At 42.9% G+C, this 21325-nt stretch overlaps 1 protein-coding gene across 3 annotated transcripts in view; it reads left to right on the top strand.

Moving 5' to 3' along the window:
* ETV4 (ETS variant transcription factor 4) overlaps window positions 1–19169 on the top strand; it is a 32668-nt gene extending 13499 nt beyond the window's left edge. For all 3 annotated transcript variants that reach the window (XM_020794076.3, XM_078377963.1, XM_020794077.3), the window contains 10 exons: window positions 2380–2433; window positions 4018–4144; window positions 5570–5632; window positions 9323–9397; window positions 11894–12144; window positions 15183–15257; window positions 15922–15990; window positions 17702–17868; window positions 18192–18293; window positions 18652–19169. In XM_020794076.3, the coding sequence (XP_020649735.3) occupies window positions 2380–2433; window positions 4018–4144; window positions 5570–5632; window positions 9323–9397; window positions 11894–12144; window positions 15183–15257; window positions 15922–15990; window positions 17702–17868; window positions 18192–18293; window positions 18652–18864 (1196 nt within the window). In that variant the 3' untranslated portion in view covers window positions 18865–19169. The remainder of the gene's footprint in view (window positions 1–2379; window positions 2434–4017; window positions 4145–5569; window positions 5633–9322; window positions 9398–11893; window positions 12145–15182; window positions 15258–15921; window positions 15991–17701; window positions 17869–18191; window positions 18294–18651) is intronic.
* Window positions 19170–21325: the final 2156 nt, after the last annotated feature.

Below are 21325 nucleotides of genomic sequence, written 5' to 3'. Positions count from 1 at the left end.
GGGATTTGGGGGAACACTGCCACCCCCTCACAAAAAAGCAATTTTTTCTATTTCTGGAATGCTTGTTTATCATAGACTGAATGGCTATCATGGTGTTGTTGTTAGTTCAGGAAGACTGTTGTTTGAATCCCCACTCAGGTATGGATTTTTCTATTTGAGGTGACATTGTGAAGAGTTCCATCTCTCAGTCTAACTACTGCAAATTTAGTTCTTAATAGTCTGGTTATCCTAAGTCTCTCCATAATGACTAGTCAACTGCCATACTCTCTAGTCAGTGGACTAGTGGTTGCAAATGATGGAAGTTGTAGTCCATCACATCTGGCAAGAATCGAGCTATGGAAGGTTGATCTAATCTTTCCTGAAATCTGCCTAAGCCATGACTGCTTCTGGTGGCAGTAAGTTCCATATATTCATAATGTGTTATTCCATGTTTTTGTGATCACCACCCTTAGCTCAGCAAACAAATGAGATGGGGGGAGCTGGTCTGGGGGTGATGGGAATTGTAGTCCAGCATAAATGTAGCCCTGGGCCCCTTGCCTCAAGAAGGCATTATGTACTCAAAGCCTGGCAAAATTTCCTTTTTACATTTTTTTTTTGGCCTCCATATCAAAATATGTCATTGCTGCCTATTTTTGCTCCTTAACTTTCAAGGCAGTAGCTCTAGGCATATGTAACTGAAAGTAAATGGTTTGCATTCAGTAAGATTTACTTCTCAGAGGATCTGTCTAAGATTGCATTGTGGACTCCCTAACCATCTTCCTAGTAATTTTGCACATTATTCCTTGCTAGTCCTTACACCTGAGTTTCCCTTTTTCCCAATTTCTAGAAAAACCTTGAGCCACAGTGAAGCCACTGTAAACGTCTACAGCCTGAAACAGAGATCTAAAAAGAGGCTGGGGCTTTTTAGCACATACACATGGTATAACTGGCTTGATGGCTCAGTGGATTACAGCGCCTGCCAGCAGTTGGAAGTCTGATTCTCTACAGTGTCTTCTTGGAAAAAAGCCAGCCCTTTGCATCCTTGGGCAAGTTGCACTGCCAGAAGGAGGGACTGACAACCCTAACTCTAGAAACAACTGATAAGGATAAGCATAAGTCAGAAGTGGCTCAATGGCACATTGCTTGTGTGTTTACACAGGCACATTAATAAGCTAATTTTCTCTATATCAATATGCCTATTAATCAGTTGATTATTTCTATAATTTCAGTTCAGATAGAAAGTTATTTTCTGGCTTCATCCCAGCCAACGCCTTCCTGAAAGCAAAAGTCTTTGCATCAAAACTTCCAAGACAGTAAGGCCATTGTGTGCCTGACAAAAACGTACACTAGCCTATTATTGCCAGTATATTTATGCTATCATTATGTTCATTACTTGTAATAGCTGTCGCTTTGAAAGTTCATTACCCAGGTCAGTATCCTATTTCAATGGGTCCACACACACCCCCAACACACACACACCTCTCTGTGGCCTAAATAATGTACATACTCTTATCTGTCTGAGAAGCAGGATTGTAATCCATACAAGCTCACACTGAAATAAATCAATTAACCTTAAAGGTGTCCCAATATTTTTGTTTTTTTGTTACATATGCTCGGTTGCAGTCTCTGGTCACATTATTTTCTGGAGCGGCCGAAGACAGCCAGCGTGGCTGGATTTCGGAGGGAGCAATGGCTTTGTCAGAGATTTCTAAGATAGGAGAAGTTCTGGCAACTCTGAAAAGGATTTGGAAGAGAGCTACAGCGATGATTCAAGTCCCTGAATACGCATCTTGCGAAGGCAATAAAAGCTGTGGTTTGGCTCCTTTGCTCAAGTTTTCTGCATCTTATGTCATCTGTGGCCGCTGTGGCCTGGTTGGTTGGTTTGTTTGTTTTTGGGTCTCTCGGCGTGTATTTTGCTGTGGCTGGCAGTGTTTGGCTTGATCCCTGAAGGCTAGTGACTTACCCAGTCTTGTCTTTTCATCTGGGTTTCCAGCTTGGAGGCCCTTTGCTCCTTTCCCCACTTGATCTGAATGTTTAAGCAACTGGTGTTGTACGGTCAGTAAAAGCAAAAGGAGAAATATTGCCAAGTATGTGCGATCTCTTTCTTTCCTTCCAATGTTTCAGAGAAGTGAGGAAAGAGACAGCCTTGCTCCTGAGCAAATCTCCTAGGGAAAAGACTATGTCAAAGTGGTTGCAGTTCCAAGGGAGGGGTGAACCTGCTTTTGTTTCTTGGCTGTAATCTGCTCTGAACTCATAGGCATCTAGATTTCCTTTTCTTTTTCCTTTTTTCTCCCCCCCCCCCCCCCCGCTGAACCTCATATTTCTTTTAGTGCCTGTTTTTAATAAATGCCTTGCGAGGGATGCCAAATGTTACTTGCCCTTCTTTCTTGCACTTTGCAGCTCAGGTTCCAGACAGTGATGAGCAATTTGTTCCTGACTTTCATTCAGAAAACTGTAAGTACTGCGACTGGGGAGATGGCAGGCGTTGGGGAAGGTAGGGCTTTAGTGGGGAAGACCGGAAGGATACGATATGACTGCTGGAGTATGATGTCAATGTCTGGAACTCTAGCAGCCTGATCCATTCCACTGAAGTCAGCAGTTCAGCGCTCTGGCAGCTTGGGTTCTTAAAAATACTTCTGCCCTAAGCCTCAGCGCTCTTCAAATGGCCGAGCTTTCGAGAATACACAGATCCTACTTCATTTCTCTATTTAACAGTGGTAATTTCTTATGTCCATGTCATGATTAAAGCTTGAAGCCTTTTTTTGGGGGGGGGGGAATCCCTACACCAATAAATGCCTGTTCCTAGAAGCCTCTGGAAACATTCCCCCCCCCCAAAAAAAACAGGTCAACTCCACACCCAATCTCTCTCTCTCTCTCTCTCTCTCACACACACACACACACACACAAACACACACACACGTGCGCGCGCCTCTAGGTTTTCCTACTAAATTTTAGAAAGCACCTCATTTACTTTGCAAATATCTAACCTTGGAAATACCAGTCTTGCCTTAATGGATCACAAATCCCAGAATACTTGGCTAGCACCATAGCCAGGAATTCTAAGAATCATAGTCCTTGTAGTTCCCAAGCTCCTGCAGAGATATAAATTAAAATAACCAGCATCATACACAGTTATTCCTTAGGGAGAATAATGATTCCCACCTTCCATTGTTCTCTAATGAGAGCAATGACTCTGACCTGACTGACCAGTAGGACAGCCCCATGAAATGGAGAACAGGGATCCCGTCCCTTTAATCGTTGTGTAGAAGGATTAGTTTCAGCCTGTGTAGCTTGTTATGCAAGATACACCTGTTAAAATTTCCTCTTGCGCACATATTAAAGAGCAAGGAGACCTGTCCTTTGTTTGAAGTGGCCACCCTTGTGACAACCCCAAGGCTAGGGTGGGCAACATGTGGCCCTCCAGATGTTTTGGACCTTGAACTCCCTTCAGCCCTTTCCAGTATACTTAATAATGTGAGTATCACAGGCATCTGGAAGACCAGTAATCTCTGCTCTTTATCTAAGCCAGTGGTTCCCAACCTTGGGTCCCCAGATGTTCTTGGATTACAACTCCCAGAAATCCTGGCCAGCACAGCTAGTAGTGAAGGCTTCTGGGAGTTAGTCTAAGAACATCTGGGGGCCCAAGACTGGGAATGACTGTTTTAAACATTTTTTTTTAACCTTCCATACAGTCATATAAAGAAAAATAAATGTGACTCTATGTAGAGTGAAGAGCATGAGGGGGGCAGATTCACATGGGGGGTAGCTTTGGGGACACTTTGAGAGTCAGATCAGACTGCTGATGGGTCATTTGAGGTCTGCTGTGTACAGGATCCTGTTTTTTTGGCTTAATGGCACAGCTAGCCCTGAACCTCACTGACATAAACTGACTGTATGTGTACATGGAATGAATCTGCTTTGATGACTCACATTTGCATGGTGGTGGTGATGATGGTGATGATGGCAAAGCAAAGCGTGCTATAGTCCTATATAGTCCGACATGACAAGGACTATAACTGTTACTATTTTGCTTCTCAGTGGCCCTTCACAGCCCCCCAGCTAAGATCAAAAAGGAGCAGCAGAGCCCGTGTTCAGAAGCCTGCGGGTCCCGCAGGCAGAGGCAGCCTTTCCAGTACCACCATGGAGAACAGTGCCTTTACGCCAGGTAAACACTGGAGGAGACAGAAGCCATGTTAAGCCAAGCTTTCTTGTTTGGTAAAGTGTATTCAGAAATACCATGCTAGTTCAGACCCAGAACACAGAAAAGAAACTGAACTACGTCTCCCTGGAGTCCCCTGGGGGGTTAGAAAATTTACGGGAAATATTCTCCAAAAAGTTACTTTTCCACACTTTGCTAAATGTTCTCCTCATTATAGAATGAGAAGGTCCCTGGTTACTCTGAAAGGGAAAGAGAATTGAGAGGACAATGGATGAGCTGGCTGCCTAAGGACTTTATTCTGTGTAACAGCCAAGGGAGTCTGAGTCCATAGATCTGTTGCTGGGTCCTTTTCAACAACCCGCAGGATTCTACATCTAACATAGCCAGTAGCTGTGCAGAGTGGTTCTAGGACTTGTGATTAGGAAAAGTAACTTTTCCAAGTTTTAGTTCATTCATTATATAAATCATTTTCTCTTTAAGACATGTTGGCTCTCATTTTCAGTGGATGGTCCCAAATATTTGTACTGTGATGGTGATTGTAAAATAAATGTGTGTGCATGTGTAAAATTCACATAGTGTATTAGATCTCATTACTCTCTCGATTGTTCTTTGTGCCCATGGACCATGTTCCTCTAACCAACCTGCTGTCCTGTCTTGGCTTATCGTGGGTTCTTCTGTCTCCAGATGAATATATGGAACAATGTGCCACCAGGCTGTTTAACTTCTCTCTCTGGACCCGGGCAATAACTAACTAAAAATAGTATTTTTTTTAAATTGGCCCTTCCTCTCCATCCATTGCTTTATTTTCTGAAGACTGAAGAGCTTCATGGCACAGTGGCTAACAGCTGTACTGCAGCCAAAACTCTGCTCATGCTCTGGGTTCAATCCCAGGTAGCTGGCTTAATGTTCAATTGGCTTTCCATCTCCCTAAGTTGGTGAATTGAGTACCCAGCTTGCCAGGGGGTGGGGGCAATGTGTAGACTGCATAATTAAATCGTAAACTGCCCAAAGAGTGCTTTAAGTGCTATGGGATGGTATATAAGGAGGACATTTTGCTTATTACTTTGGTTTGTAATGTTCCTCTCTGGTTTTCTTCATCTTTGCTTAGACTCCCTGCTGCAATCTTGTTAAGATAGCTTAAACTATCTTAACCATTCCTCAGTGTTCTGTGCTAACTAGTGCTTGCAAAAGTTACTTTTTCAGACTATAATTCTCAGAATCCTCCAGCCAGTATGACAGCCATGTCATGGTAGCCATGCTGGTTCTTGGCTTTGGGGAATTGTAATCCAAAAAGTAACTTCTCCAAACTCTGGTCCAAATCTTTTTTTCTGAAATCTTTCATTTCTCACATTACCAAGAATGCATAATACCTTAAATCTCTATATTTATTGATTTCTTTGTTCCATTTATGTCCTGTCCTTTTCCTTCAAGGAGTTCAAGCAGCAGCTATGGCTCTCCTCCTCCCCATTTTCGTCCTCATGACAACCATATGAGGTAGGTTAAGTGAAGAGTAAGAGTGAGGTTACAGTGAACTGAATAGTAAAGTGTGGATTTGAAACCGAGTCATTCTAGGTTCCAGTGCTCTAAATGGAGTATGATCTGCTTAGCATCCATATTTTATAGCTGTACACACAAATTGCCTTTCATAGCTCTCCATTGTATCTGTGGGCAGCAAATTGTGTAATCTATTTCATCACATTTATCCAAAAGAAGGATAAATTCTTTTACCATTTATCAGAAATTCTTTGACCACTTCTGCTCACCATTAGCAGTGCTGCACCATAGGTTCGTTTGTTTATTTACTGTAAGGATGGTCATTTTTCTGCACTTCCACTGCAAGTGGTGATAATGGTAGTTGTGTGGTCCCTGGGCTGCCATTTTGTATTCTCCCCCCCCCCCCCCGTTGCTGCCCACCTCATGTCTTCTAGGACATGGTGAGGGAGGTATTAGGGTTTCAACTGGCAAAATAAAAATAAAAATAAATGGTGCAGAGAAATTGGAGATAATTCTGCAAAATGACTTTCTTTTCCTGGAGGAATAAGAGCAAGAAAAATCTCAAAATGCTTCCCTGCAAAAAAGTATTTTCTGAAGAATTTTGGCTCAATGCTTCCCATTCTTCAGAGTCAAGAACTTTCCAAATGTTATATAGTAGGACTCCCAAAGGACGAGATGGTTGGACAGCATCATCAAAGCTACCAACGTGAATTTGACCCAACTCCGGGAGGCAGTGGAAGACAGGAGGGCCTGGCATGCTCTGGTCCATGGGGTCACAAAGAGTTGGACATGACAACGACTAAACAACAACAAAGGACTCCCATATCCACAGTATCGGTATCCACAGTTTCACTTATCGGTGGTTTGCCACAGCATTATATACAATGTGTAAGGTCGCTGCCTTGTGACCTATGTCCCACCTCCTTGTATGTTGTTTATAGGGTTCCGTCATACCTGCAAGTTTAAGACATCACAGCAGATACTGGGTCCTTCTGTATTTTGGAGGATTTCACTATATAGTATGACCCCATATATGGAGGAAGAGCAAAGTTCTTTTCAGCTGCAGAAAAGAGTTACTTCTATGGCAAAAAAGCCCTCCCATTCCAAAAACTTTTAGTTTCCTATGAAAGAATCTTTATTTCCCCATTTCTATGCTTTGTGCTTAACAACCCTCCTGAATTTCTTTTGGTTTTACTTTGAGGATGTGAAGAAATTTCAGCAATTATTTTGTTTGTAGTCAAGGCAAGCCATCTTGACACAGCTAGACATTCTGTCAAAGATTCTCAAGCTCCCACAAGAGAGCTCACCTCAAACATGAGACCAAGATAAGTCCAAAGAATGAACACAACAATGTGACATCTGATTGCTGTTAAGAGCATGCAACAACATAGCAAGTTTTTAATTTTAGTGCATTTACCACCAGAATCTCCTAGCCAATCTTTTGCCCTAATTCTCTCCCCAGACAACCATTCCCTCCAATATTTAACACCCACCCAGATTTTCTCTCATCTCATTAACAGACACAATTATGACTACTTCTGAGTAACCAAAAACTCTTAATAGACTTTAAGGAAATAAACTTTTCAGGCCCACCCAAGAAAAGAGAATTAAGCTCTATTTTCTGTTGCTGCTTAAGGTGAAACAAAAGTGAATCACAATTTTATTTGCGTAGGTTTGGTATTTCCTACTAATCAGACCTAAACATGATTTCATAACTTGTTTTGGATTAATATGTGCATTTGCTATATTTTACCTTCCTGTTTTCAAATGAATAAAATATATCTGCCTGTGTGTACATGCTCCTTAGGGATAATAACCTGAAAAAACATCAATTCCAATTTTGAAACTGCCAAGCTTGCATTATATTCTGCTGGCATCTATTTCTCTTAATGAACTTTATGAAACAATATATTTTTAAAAGAAAGGAACATGGAAACACCTGTGTTTTGGAAAATGTTCTGCTCCCATCACTGGTCCTACCCTCTACACCACGTTGACTTCCTTTTGCTATGCCTTCTTCTGATATTTTCCCCTCCTATATGACCAGCTTGTGGCCCCTGAGATGTTTCACCAGAGGAAACACATTGCTTGACAGGAAAGAAAAAGGTTCATGAATCCTGGTCTGAAAACATCTATATAGTGCCACTGCTGTGTCTGTTCCATTAAACCCTCCTTCCAAATTCTTCTTTCCCATAAAAGCTTGACAGCTTAGGAGGAAGTGTGGCCCTCCAGATGTTCTTGGGTTCTAATGCCTGCCTGCTGTAGATGCTCTAGACACGGACTGATAACCAAGAGCTGGAGTGCCACATGTTTTCCACTCCTGAGATGGATGAGGCTGATCTATATCAAGGGTGGGGAGTGTATGGCCTTCCAGATGTTGTTGGACAGCAGTTCCCAACAGCCTTGTCAGCAAAGTCAAGGCAGAGGGTTGGTGGGAGTTGCAGTTCAACTGGATATGAAGGGTTGGACTTTCCACATCCCTGCCTGAAAGCAAAACCACACATAGTGTGTGGGAGGTTATGATGGGATCTTCTGGCTGGAAACAAGAGAAGAACACCTTTACATCAGTGCAGGGAATGTGATTCTGATTCTCACAGGAGCACTGGAGAAGGGGGCATTCAACTACAGCTTGGAAAAGTTACTTTTGGGGACTATACCTCCCACAGTATAGCAGCCAGCATACCCCTGTGGCCGTGCTGCTTGCTAAATTCTGGGAACTCTCACTCAAAAAGTAACTTTTCCAAGCTGTTCATTTTCCTACTTCAAATTCCTTCCAAATCTATTTCTAGTCTTCCCACCCCCCCACCTTGCTTTTTTTTCTCTATAGGCCTAGGATTGCCAGAAAGATTTAGAGCATTGCAGGGTGGAGAGGGGCACAGAAGCCACCATGCCCGTTTTGAGACGTGACAGCTTGAGAGGTATCTCAATCAAAGGCCAGGAAACCCGATGGTGATCTGCCATTTTCATGTTTGTAGTTTCTTTCCCTGATGGGAATGAGGACTAAAGCTGTAGTCCTAGAAATGCTTACCTTTTACGTAAGTTCCATTGAACTCAGTGGGGCTTATTTTTGAGTAGACAGATATAAGAACATTTCAGTTTGGAAGCAATTCATTTTTCTCACCTGCTTCTCTCTTCTTCCTCCTTTCTACTCTTTGGCATAACAACAACAACAACAACAACAACAACAACAACAACAACAACAACAACAACAATGTGCCTTTGTCAATTCTGACATATGGCAATGCTTTTCAGGATTTTCCAGCTAGAGAATACTCAGCAGTTGTTTACCTGTCCCTTCCTCGGGGGAAACCTGGGACTGAGCAGCTTGCCCAAGGTCACACAGGCTTTTTCTTCTCCTGGGAGGCACAGTGGGGAATCAAACAGGCAACCTCTGGCTCTAAACCACTGAGATATCCAGCCAATGGTCTGTTATTAGCTGTCCACTATCAGAATTTAGGCTGGTAGCTTTGTTCTTTGTTGTATGGATGATGCTGTTTCAGTTACATAAACATCCACATGTGGAATGGAGTTTATTGTCAGCTCATGTCTGACGATGTTTATATAAAAGATTGAACAGCCAATTCAGAACCAATCTGCTATCCAAAGGTGTGCTAGGTTTAGTGCAGGTTGTTGATAAGAGTAAAGAGGGCTATGTATTCTGCCATAACTGATGCCTGCACATTTCTCCAGGCAGGATACAAACTTTGCGAGCCCTCATGGTCCAGCCCAAGCAGCATCCAGCCGGGCGTACCTTATGGAACCCAGGTAAGCTACAGTGGGGTCTTGACTTGAGAATTTAATCCGTATTGGAAGGCGGTTCTCAAGTCAAAAAGTCTGTAGGTCAAGTCTCCATTCACCTACAGTGCATTGAAAACTGATTAATCCCGTAACAGGCCGTTTTTGTTCCATTTTGGTTTTTTTCTGGTCTGTAAGTCAATTCTCAGGCTGCAAGTCAAACCTAAATTTTGCGGCCAGAGAAGTCTGTAACTCAAAAAGTCTGGAAGTCAAGCCGTCTGTAAGTCAAGGATCCACTGTATTGTAGTGAATGGGCAGATATAATTTGAAAAGTTTTGCTTCCCTATCCACCAGTTCTTGGAAATGCAGAGTAGATTACAATGTATTGACTTAAAACAGGAAGAAATTGCCTCATCCGAGAAATCTGCCTGTTAAGCATTATTTATTGTTATGTGCCATCAAGTCGGAACCAACTTATAGTGGCTCTATAGGGCTTTCAAATAAGTGAGGTATTTAAGGAGTGGTTTTACCAATTCCACTTCCCCAGTGAGGTTCCACGGAGATTCAAACTCAGGCCTCCTGAGTCCTCATCCATCATTGTGTCCACTACACCAGAGGTCATCAACCCCTGGTCCGCGGCCTGGTGCCAGTCCATGGCCTGAGCCAGACCGGGCCATGAAGACAGACCTCCCGCCCCCTGCACGTGCTCCCCTCCCCACAGCTGCTTTGAGCACATGCATGTGCCAATGCTGGCGTGAGCACTCCCCCATCCCTTCGCGCATGTGCAGGGGGGCATGCCCACCCGCTCCCCCACCTGTTCACGCATGTGCCCAAGTGCCCGTGTGTGCAGGGGCCCCTGTGCATGCACAAAGGGGTGGAGGAGCACTCATGCTGGTGCCAGCAGGTGGGTGGGCACTCCCCCACCGCTTCATGCATGCGCCCAGGAGCGCATGTGCGTGCACTGACGCACACCTATGGGGACTCCCCCCTGTGCCTTTCTCAAAGGCTCAGCTGGTCCAAGGTCCCAAAAAGGTTGGGGACCGCTGCACTACACCATACTGGGTATAGTGGTTATTATGACCCCTGAATGCTCATATTCTGCACAAAAATTGAATTCTGCCTCTATGGCATATACACAGGTTAGGGCTCTGGCAAACTTATAACGGATAGGCAAAGTCTGGGGATGTTACTTTCTTAAGGACCTAGGCTTTTTCAGCAAAATATTCTTTTTTTAAAGAAAAAAAGGGAGTGGTGTAGGTACAGCCCAGATCAGAGATGCCCATGGGTGGCGTATAGACCTCTGGAAATTGTCCACCTGAGCAAAAGAAAGAGAGATGAAAAGAACTCCAGATTGGAAAAGAGGGAATAAGCATTGCTTTTTAAAATTTTTGCTCTAAATACAACACTATTTTAGGAACATAGGAAGTCCCTCTAGCCTAGTATTGTCTGTCAACTTAAACTGGCAGAAATATTGCAGAGTTTCAGGCAATATTCTTTCTGAACCCTACTTAGCAATGCCTGGTATTCCTGGAAGTCACTCATTCAAGTTATAATGAGTCCTTTCCAGGCTTCTCTTTTTCTTCTCTCTTTTTGCTGGAGTGTAGTTCAGTGTCAAATCCTCCCACTCTCTGTGCTTCCAACCTACGGCACCTTCTCAGCACAGCATGACTGAGATCAGAAATATGTCCTCACTATGTGCTTGGATTCTAACGCCCATCAGTGTGAGACGGCATGCCCAAGGGTGGAGGGATGGTAGCAGTTGCAGTCCAAAAATATCTGGAAGGCTGTGCATTTCCCTTCTTGTGACTTCCTGAAAAGTTCAGTCGTGCATAGCAGAGACCTAAGTTTGTCTTTCAAAAACTTGGTTCAACTTGAGTAGAGAGAAAGTTAATAAACAGAGGAAGTTAAATGGACATTAATTATTGAATTAAATTACTAACTATAAATAAATAAATATTGGAAGTCTATATATATATAAATTAAATTACTTATTTGTTCCATATATACAGTATTCTGCCACAGTGAGCTGAAGGTTGCATATGTCGGACTTTTTTTCTCATGTTCACAGTCCTTGTGAACTAGCTCAGGTTGAGAGATGAGGACTATTCAAGATCAGCCCATGAGTTTTGTGGCTCAGAATGGAACAGAATCTAGATCTAGAACCCAGTCCTAGTCCAACATTCTGACCCAGTGGCTCCCAACCTTGGTTCCCCAGACATTCTTGGACTGCAACTCCCAGAAATCCTTGCCAGTACAACTAGTGGTGAAGACCTCTGGGAGTTGCAGTCCAAGACCACTTCAGGACCCAAGGTTGGGAACCACTGTTCTAACCACACAACCCGTCTAGCATTTTTGAATTCTTTCTTTGCTGATTCAAGATCTATGCTGAGAAAAAAAGAGAGGATGCTGTGTGTAAATTCCTCTTCCTAAACTCCTTCATTTGGGGGATGATCATCAGGCTGTTGGTCATTTCTATGTTATTTAGTTGGCCCCTGAAACAACACACTCTTTCTGTCTTTTTCCTAGCTCTTTGTACCAGGTCCATCCTGAAACAGGCCAGTCCTTCTCTGCCTCTCAAGCCATGGGATCAGACAACTCACCTGCTTACCAGCGCCCATTATCTGCCCCATGCCTGCCTTATCCCCCACAGGGCTTCAAGCAGGAGTTCCATGATCCTATGTATGATCAGGCAAATGTACTGGGGACCACAGGCAGCTCCCAGTACACAGCAGGAGTGGTGATAAAACAAGAGCAGATGGACTATGCATTTGATACAGGTAGGGCCAAGAAGTGTCTCATTCAGGTGTGTGTATGAGATTTTGTTTTGTTTAGTTGATAACAAGCTGTGCAAACTTCATTAGCTTTGGGATGGAAAAAGCAAGATTCAAAAAAATAAACAAGCAATTCAATTCTAAAAAGTTGAGCATATGGAGGTGAGGAACAACATACAGGTCTGCCTATCTGGGTCCGTGGCTTGGAATGCTCAACTTTTCAAAATCTGAACTGGTCACATTAGGGTTGCTATCCCCCCCTTTCCCCCTCTGGCAAGGGGAACACTTGTGTGGCAGGCACAGTTCTCTCCAGTTGAATTTGGTTTGTGCTAATAGGGGAGAACTGTGTTTTCCTGTACTTTGAAAATGGCAGCCTGGATGGTGTAGTAGTAGTCCCTTAAAAAAAACAACACACAAAACAAAATAAAAATATGTACAGTATTCTCAAAGGCTTTCACGCCGGGTTCCAATGGTTGTTGTAGGTTCCAAACACAGCCAAACAGCCCGAAAAACCTACACCGACCAAAATAAAAATACACAGGGTTAATCTTTAAAGTCCTATGAGGCCCTTTGCTATTTATCCTGCAACAGGCTAACAATACGAACTACCCTCCTCAACATTTGGACGACAGCTGTAGAAATGAATGAGGGTCTTAATATTTGTTTAGACATCCTTTAGGTGCCTGCATGTGCTCACTCTTTTCAATATGGCTTTATGGGGGTGGGGGGGGTACACAGAAGTATTAATTTAATGCTCCTACATCTTGTTAGAGACTCCCCCCCCCCCCGTAGGAACGTATCTTACTGTCTTCCTTTGAGCAGAACTCTTTGTTTTCACGGCGGCTTCTGTTTTCTGCCACTCAATCCGATCCAGGCATGCTGCTGTGGGAGCAGAGAGAGGGTCAGGATTCTATCACCTTTACCTTCTAGGAGTGGTGGGTGTCAATTTTGGTAAGGAGGGTGGAAAAAAGATGGGTGGTGCTGAAGTGACAGGCACTGCCATGAGCAAAATTGTGTCTTGAGAAAGAGAGAGAGAGAGAGAGAGAGAGAGAGAGAGAGAGCTAGTTGTATGGCTTCCCGGGGCTTGGCCTGGCATTGCATAACCTTGAACCTCCACCCACCTCTTTTGGCCTTGAGCCAGCCTGTTGCTGAATGAAGCAGAAAGGAATTTCATTCACAAAATGGAGGCCCAGGAACTGGGCTGGCGGGGGGGGGGAGGGGAAGGTGTCAGATTACCCCCGCCCCACTCATGCTTTCCTTGTGGGACAGCTTACGTCACCCCCGCTGGCTGGTAACAGGGAAGCCAGCTTTTGGCTGGCCGCCCAGAGAGAAAATAAAGGCATGAGGAGAAAGTGACAGCTTCTGAACTGTATGGAAAGGACATCTTAGTGTCTCATTGAAACCACCGTCCCTCTGGCTGCTTTCCAGAAACCCCCCCCCGTACAGCCCCCCCCCCCACAGTTTCTTTCCTCAGCGCCACACATGGCCAACTGCTGAAGACTTTTCTTGTTTTTCCCCTTCTTTGAATAAACGTCCCAAACGCTCAGCTCTTGGACAAAAAAGAAACAGGGAGCTTGTCTGACTTTAAAACTTTTAGGCCAGGAATACACACATTAGTGTCTCTTTATTTCCACCACCACTAATTGGGATGGGGAGGGTGGGAAGAGCCTAGTGGGAAGTAGAGCTTTTGCTTCTTAAGACGTGGACTTTTCTTTGCCAGGCTGGGACTAGTACCATGTTTCCCTGAAAATAAGACAGGGTCTTATATTAGTTTTTGCTGCAAAAAACGCATTAGGGCTTATTTTCAGGGGATGTTTTATTTTACAGTCATGTCATCTTCTTCTGGATGTTGCACAATGCTCCACCAAGGTGGAGGGCAGAGTTTCACTTTAGTAGGGCTTATTTTTGGGCTTGGGCTTATATTACGAGCATCCTGAAAATCATACTAGGGTTTATTTTCAGGTTAGGTCTTATTTTCGGGGAAACAGGGTAAGAGGAAGGAAGAAAAGTCCATTACTTCTTGCTACCATTTTTCCTAAATTTATTTGGGCCATTGTAACACTTTTTAAAATTCTGTGGGGCTGTTTGCTTAGTGTTGATGAATCTAGCAAATACAATTTTGCAAAATAAGTCTCTTCTTATTTTCATTCAAATAACAGACAACATGAACCGTTACAACAAGAAAATGCTAGAGTTTGTGCACCCAATTCCTTGGGAACAGCATCGATGCAGGAATTGCTTATAGCTTCTGCAGCGTTCAAGTGTCCTTTTGCTTTCAAAGTCAGACACAGAAACCCAGGATATCTTCCTCAACTGGGTTCAGTATCTATAACATAGGACAGTCTTCAAACCCCTAAAATAAAATGTCAATACAATTCATGAATTTAAAATTCATGAATTTACTAGGTAGCTTCACCCCTCCAACATAAACATATAAAAACGATACCTAAACTAAGCTGGCAAGGGCCTTAGTAGTCCAACTGGCAACAGCAGTTGCAGCCTCTTCTGCTCTCCCGCCTTTTCTGAGATTCAAACCTTTTACTCACAGCCCTGCTCTCTTATCCCCACTCCCTTTAGGCTGAATCAATATTTCATAGGAGTTATTATATTACACCTTAAAATAAAAATCCCCCAAGATGAGTGAGTGAATGAATGAGCAAATAAGTGCTCACCTCATTTTTATATTGCTTGATCTCATGGAATCTCTAGGGAGTTTACACCAAAATGAGTATATAATATATATTACAAAAACAAGGTAAAGCCTTCTAAAATAATTGTAATGTAATCATAAAAAAAACCAAAGCAATTCTATCTGCCTTTTTATCCAAATACAGTACCACCACCAATAATAACTGATCGAACTGGTGATATAATAGCAAGATGCCAGGAAAATGAATAAGAAACAATTGTATAGAAAAATCACACTTTTCAGAGTGTAGGGATAGGAGGAGCTAAATTATTCTTCTAGGAAGAGTATTCTGTAGCTTTTTGCCTCTGAAGAGAGCCTCGTTCTATTCAATCCTATGCTTTGTATCTGTCTACAGATGTTCCAAGCTGCCATTCAATGTATCTGAATGTGGAGGGATTTCCAGGTCATTCCAACCCTGATGGCACATTAGGTGAGAAACCTTTTTAGGATCTTTTCTTTGTTCACAAGGGCACCTAAACTGTGCAGTTATACATATACCGTATGTGACAGTTAAACTTTCATAGTTCCATTGTATGGAATACTGTGATTTTCTAGTGAGCTACTGAGAATTACATTTCAAGGAATGCATTAGCATTCTCTAACATAGAATTCAAAGTACCCCCACCAAATGATAAATCTCAGGACTCCATAGATTGGAGTCAAAAAAGTTAGTGGTATTAAATACTGTTAATTATACCTCAGGCAGCAAAACCCCATGGACAAGCCTCAGGGAAGACTGCTCTGGAACTCTTTTTCAGTGTTGTGAGGTCAGTCCTGGTGCACATAAAATGGCAATTAAAAATGTATCACCCCAGACAGCTATAGAGTTTCTGTACTGCTGAACAAGTATAGCCCACGAGAGACTGGAAGCTTTTATAGGACTGAAAAATAATCATGGGACCAATTCTAGCTAATCTGAGATTTGGGAGGAGCAATGGCTGCATTAGCCAAGATGGAAATTTGGGAGGAGCAATTGTCACATTTAACTGATCTGGAGGTTCAAATAGATGTTTTGGTAGCCAATCTGAGTGATAATTTGCTCACTTCTCCCAAAGGCAACACAAAACATCTCTGATACTTTCTCATTTTTACAGGGTACAATTATGAGAAACAGATGCAACCTTTCCCTGATGACGTTTGTGTTGTCCCTGAGAAGTTTGAAGGTCAGAGACACAACTGAACTGTTCTTTCAACTGCATCAGTAGTTATCTTGCCCTGACCTGCGTATTTAAGCTAAACAGCAAAGGGAGGGATAATATCTCAACCCGCTAGAAGCTGTATCCAGTGTTCATTCATAAAAAGTTCTATTTCTTCTGCAACACCGTCTGCAAGAACATGAGTTGGCAGAAATCCATTCTGTCTTATGTTCAAAGTTAGTCTATAATTTACATTGTCCTGTAGTATGTCTGTATACAAATACCTTACCTCCAAAGATCAGACAACAACCAATATGACAGAAAAGAAAAATTTAGTTGATTCAAGTCTCATCAAAAACTGGGTACTTCTAGGTTGTGTTATCATGTCTTGCTAAGCCATGGTTTATGTTAGCCATGGTTTGTTGCTTTAGACACTATATTTTATACAGAGGACTAAATAAAACATGGTTTGTTTGCAGCAACAGGATAGGGCCCAACAAGAGGTCAGAATTAGGGATCAGCATGAATCTTGGAGTACTATGCATTTCCTTCCCCCATCTCCCTTGCCAATGATCTATGCCAAGTACTGTATAGATCAGAGGTTCACTTAGTTTATGGTTTATGACTATCCAGATATTGTTGAATTCTAACTCCCATCAGCCCCAGAGACTATGCTGATCACTAATGCTGATGGAAGATTAATTAATTAGGTTTTTTAATCCCACCTTTCTATTAACAGATAACATTTAAGCCAGCTAACAGTCAACTAAACACAATTTAAACATGAAAAATAAATAAATAATTGTAATAATAAAAACTGAAAGGCCAGGTTTAGAAGATACTCCCTTTCCGAAAGCACTAGGAGTGGGAACTGGTTGGATTTTTGATGTGACTGCATTCTACATGATGGGAGTTGTAGTCAACAATATCTGGAGGGTAACAGATTCCCCATCTCTTTTGAACCAGCGTGCTTGTTCCTACAAAGTCTGGCCAGATCCTCTCAGTGAGCCTTCCAAGTGGAAAAACAAGGGCATATTTCTAGCTTCAAATTCCACTGTCTCACTAACAAGACTGATCCTTTGGTTACTTAAGCTGTTTCCCCTGAACTCACAAAAGTTACTTTTTTTAAAAAATGTTACTTTTCTGAGTTCTTTGTCCTCCAGAATGCTCATCTCATCCTAGGCTGTCCCCCTATTTTAATCTCACAACAATCCTGTGAAGCAGGTTGACAGAGCATGGCTGACTCAAGTTGGCTGAGGAGAGATCCGAACCCAGGTCCCCCGGGTTCCCTCAAAGCATGCTGTTTCTTCCATGAACTCTGAGCATCCCTCAGGTTTCTCTGAGGGCCCTGTTTTCGCCTATACAAGCCTTGACCACTCATCACCTGGGTTTGTTGTTACTGTACTGGATGCAGTGATAGATATCCAATGTTTTGACCATTTACAGGCCTTTCTCATACTACTCTAGGAAAATTAAAGTCTAGAAATTAAGTTTTGATTTCCAGGCACATTGAAGTGATTGCTTGTCTCACTGAGACTGAGTACGGGGAGGATTTGTAAGAAAAAGTAGCGATGGATAGTTCAATGGTTTAGGGTCTCTGGCTGCGGAGCCAGAGGTTGGGAGTTCGATTCCCCACTGTGACTCCTTGAGAGGAGCTGGACTCGATGATCCATAGGATCCCTTCCAGCTCTGCAGTTTTAAGATGATGATGATGATGATATTTGCTGTATTTTGTTAGACCTCAAGCAAGAAGGTGGTGGGTACCGTGAAGGACCCCCTTATCAACGCCGTGGGTCTCTGCAGCTTTGGCAGTTCTTAGTGGCTTTGCTGGATGACCCCAGCAATTCCCATTTTATTGCCTGGACTGGCCGGGGAATGGAATTCAAGCTCATTGAGCCAGAGGAGGTGAGACACTCCTTTTCTTCTTTCTTTTAAAGCAACCCTACAGCAATGTTTATTCATTTGAATTTTTAAAAATAGAATAAAATTATCTTTTTTTCCAAGGCAATCCCAGAACTGCATAATGTGCAACGGGACATTGCTGAAAGGAGGAGGGCACTCTGCACATACACAGAGGCTGCCTCCTCCTCAGCCTTACTCTCCAGCTTGCAGGCCCAGAAAAAGGCCCAATTAGGGTTTAAAAGAAAAACGATACCAAGGTCTTAACGTGGCTTCCCCACATTCTCTCTTCCTGTCTCTCCTCTCTACACATGTGATGGATCTTCCAGGTGGCACGACTTTGGGGCATCCAGAAGAACCGCCCAGCCATGAACTATGACAAGTTGAGCCGTTCTCTTCGTTACTACTATGAAAAAGGCATCATGCAAAAGGTGATTTTTGCTAGGATTTAGAGCAGAGGTTACTAAATTATTTTTCTGGACTACAGCTCCCAGAACTGTTAGTCAAAACTCAAATGGGCTATGTTGCAGTGTTTTTGAATTGCTGTTAAAATTCCTTTTGCTATCCAGTAGAACTAACAGAGATTTGCAGTAGAAGTACAGAGATATGCAGAAGAGAATAGCTTCAAGTACCCCAGATAGTCCACCCCTTTCTCATTAACTGGCACTTAAGATGAAGAAATCACAGACTGTTCAGGCTGTTTCCATCATGTTACATCATAACCCTGGTCCTGGTGGTCATCCAGAGGGGAGTTTTGCTGAACAAACTTGTGTTTCTTCCTGTTTCCAGGTGGCTGGTGAGCGTTACGTGTACAAGTTTGTCTGCGAGCCTGAAGCGCTGTTCTCCCTTGCCTTCCCTGACAATCAGCGCCCATCCCTCAAGGCAGAGCTTGAGTGGCACATCAGTGAAGAAGATACAGTGCCTCTCTCCCACCTGGATGAAGGTGTGGCTTACCTGCAAGATGCTGGGGGGCAACCTTATGGGAAAGGCTACACGTACTGACTGACAAGAAGGAGAGACAGATCAGAGATGAGTGCTATATTTGTATATATCTGGAGACGGTTGTTAGCAATGACCAATGTAGGCCATGACCTCAGCTCTCCTAGGGTTGAAACAGATTATAAAGGTGGTGAAAGGTGCCAGGGCCTAGAAACCCAAGCTCAGATCAGAGTTCAAATTCTACCATAGCCATGGATACTCTAGGTGAACTTTGGACACTTCCCCCCCTTTCATTCCCAAGGAGTACTGACCTACCTCACAGGGATGTTGTGAGGACAGATGAGATAAAGATTGTAAAGCGCTTTGTACATGTTGTCATTTTTTTGTAATGCTTTCTTCGTGATGATGTGGGAACCAGGGACAGGCAAGATTAAATGGGATTTCTATGTAAGTGGAACTCTACCAAAACTAATAAGTTATTTTTTTGGACTACAACTCTTAGACGACATGGAATAACTGCTCTGTGCTCTGGATTTTACCAGGTTAGGACTGTTGGACTCTGCAGAGCCCACATTAAGAGTAGCATTTTGAGGGCCAAATGAGTATCTGTGCTTGGAGTGCAAACTTGTTTTTAAAGGTTACACTGGGAGTTATGCTGAAAAGTGAACAAACCCCCACCACTTTGCTAAGCAGCCAATAGGGAAGAGAGGACAAACATGTTATAACACTGCAATGTAATATCAGGCGGTCTGGTACCCTACCAAGGTTTTGGACTACAAACCCTATCATCCAGTGTTTAGGCTTCATGGGAGTTGTACTCTAAGATATCTGTAGGCCTTTAAGTTACTAGAGGCTGCCATACTGCAATGGTATTCAGTCCTGACCTTTCACTATGGAAGGGGTCAGCAGGTGTGTTCTCCAGATGTTGTTGGTATCCAGGTCCTCACCATTGGCTATGTTGGCTGAAGCTGATAGGAACTGTAATCCTGTGACATCTGGAGAGCTGAAACTGCCACTTCTTCATCTTCCCAGAACTTTATGCTCCTGAATCCATACTTCCTGACAAAGGCTGTAGTGCCTGGCCATGGAACAAACACCAGCGAGGCCATGTCATGGGAAGCGACGTCTCTCTCCCTCCAGATGTTCTCCCTCCAGTTGATGGGAATGGCAGTCCAAGAGCATCTGAAGGAACAGAAGCTGCCCACCTCTCCATTAGGAGGACATGCTTTCCTTCTGTGCTCTATGTTTGCCACTAGAGTGAATTCCCAAGAGAATGAAAATCTGAGGGGGGATTTCATGCCTCTTTTCTTAGAAGTAGCCAATGTTACAGGAGCTATTGGCATCCAGGGACTGCTGGCTCCTGTAATGAGCCACTGAACTGCAGGTGGTGGTAGCCCTTCACATCTGGGACTGAGGCTGCCCACTCAAGAAGGCTACTGGAGAACCTCCTGGATGGGATAGTGTTGTAAGCAAAACCTACAAAGTTTTAAGTAATTATTTCTTATTTCTCTTCCTAATGTTTTTACAGTAATTAATTTCCATTACCTGCTACAGTGCTCATCGAACATTTGTTGTCACTACAATTTTTTTTAAAATGAAAAGAGACTGGCATAAAAATTGACTTTTCAGAAGTGATTGAAGCCATTGCACATCCACACCAATAAAATAACTTTGTTCCTACTTATGCTGCTTTTGAAGAGTGACCTGGAATCATACAATTGTAGAGCTAAAACGGGTAACGGGAGGTCATCCAGTCAACCCCCTCTGAAGCAGGACATCGACCACTAAGGCATCCCCACAGATGGCCACAGTCTCTCTCTTTAAAAACCTGATGGAGAGACAACTGCCTTCCTTCATTATGCCCTTGTTCCTCCACCTTCAGTAACTCACTACAGATACCTATATTATTAAGACTTCCTTTATTGAGCTTGTCTACTTCATATTTGGTCTTCAATTTCTCCTAGCATTTTTGTCCTTTTCTGTTACGCTTACCAATTTCCAAAAAGAAATGGAATATCTTAGGAAGCAAATTTCTGGCTTGCCTGTTATTTCTGCTAGTTTGTTTCTTTCGTCAGCTCATTTGTACTAGCTTCTAGATCACTTGTCGGTCTTGGCCTCTTCTTCAGTCTGGACTTCTGGCTAAGGTGGCCTCTGCTCCATGGGCAGAAAGGAGGACAAGGGATACCAAAACAGAGGGGATTTTGCACACAAAAAGACAGTTTTGCATTAAACCTGCAAATGCTAAGCCAAACTAATACATGCAAATATCACAATCCAACATTATTACTGTTATTTAAGTGGAAGTACAGTATACTACTTCTCTCCATATTGCACAAGACCGTGACTAAGTAACCACCTTGGGACACAACACTGAGAGAAAGGGGTAATGAATGGATAAGGCATAGAATTCAATAACTTCTTAAAACGCCCTATGCCCTGTATTTCCTGAAATTTATTGAAAATAAATATATAGGGAAAGAAAATAAACAGAGGTAGCTGTAGTTTTGTTGAAATATCTTGCTTT

The sequence above is a fragment of the Pogona vitticeps genome, chromosome 6, assembly GCF_051106095.1.
Source record: "Pogona vitticeps strain Pit_001003342236 chromosome 6, PviZW2.1, whole genome shotgun sequence".
NCBI lineage: Eukaryota > Metazoa > Chordata > Lepidosauria > Squamata > Agamidae > Pogona > Pogona vitticeps.
This window is presented reverse-complemented; position numbering and strand designations above follow the sequence as displayed.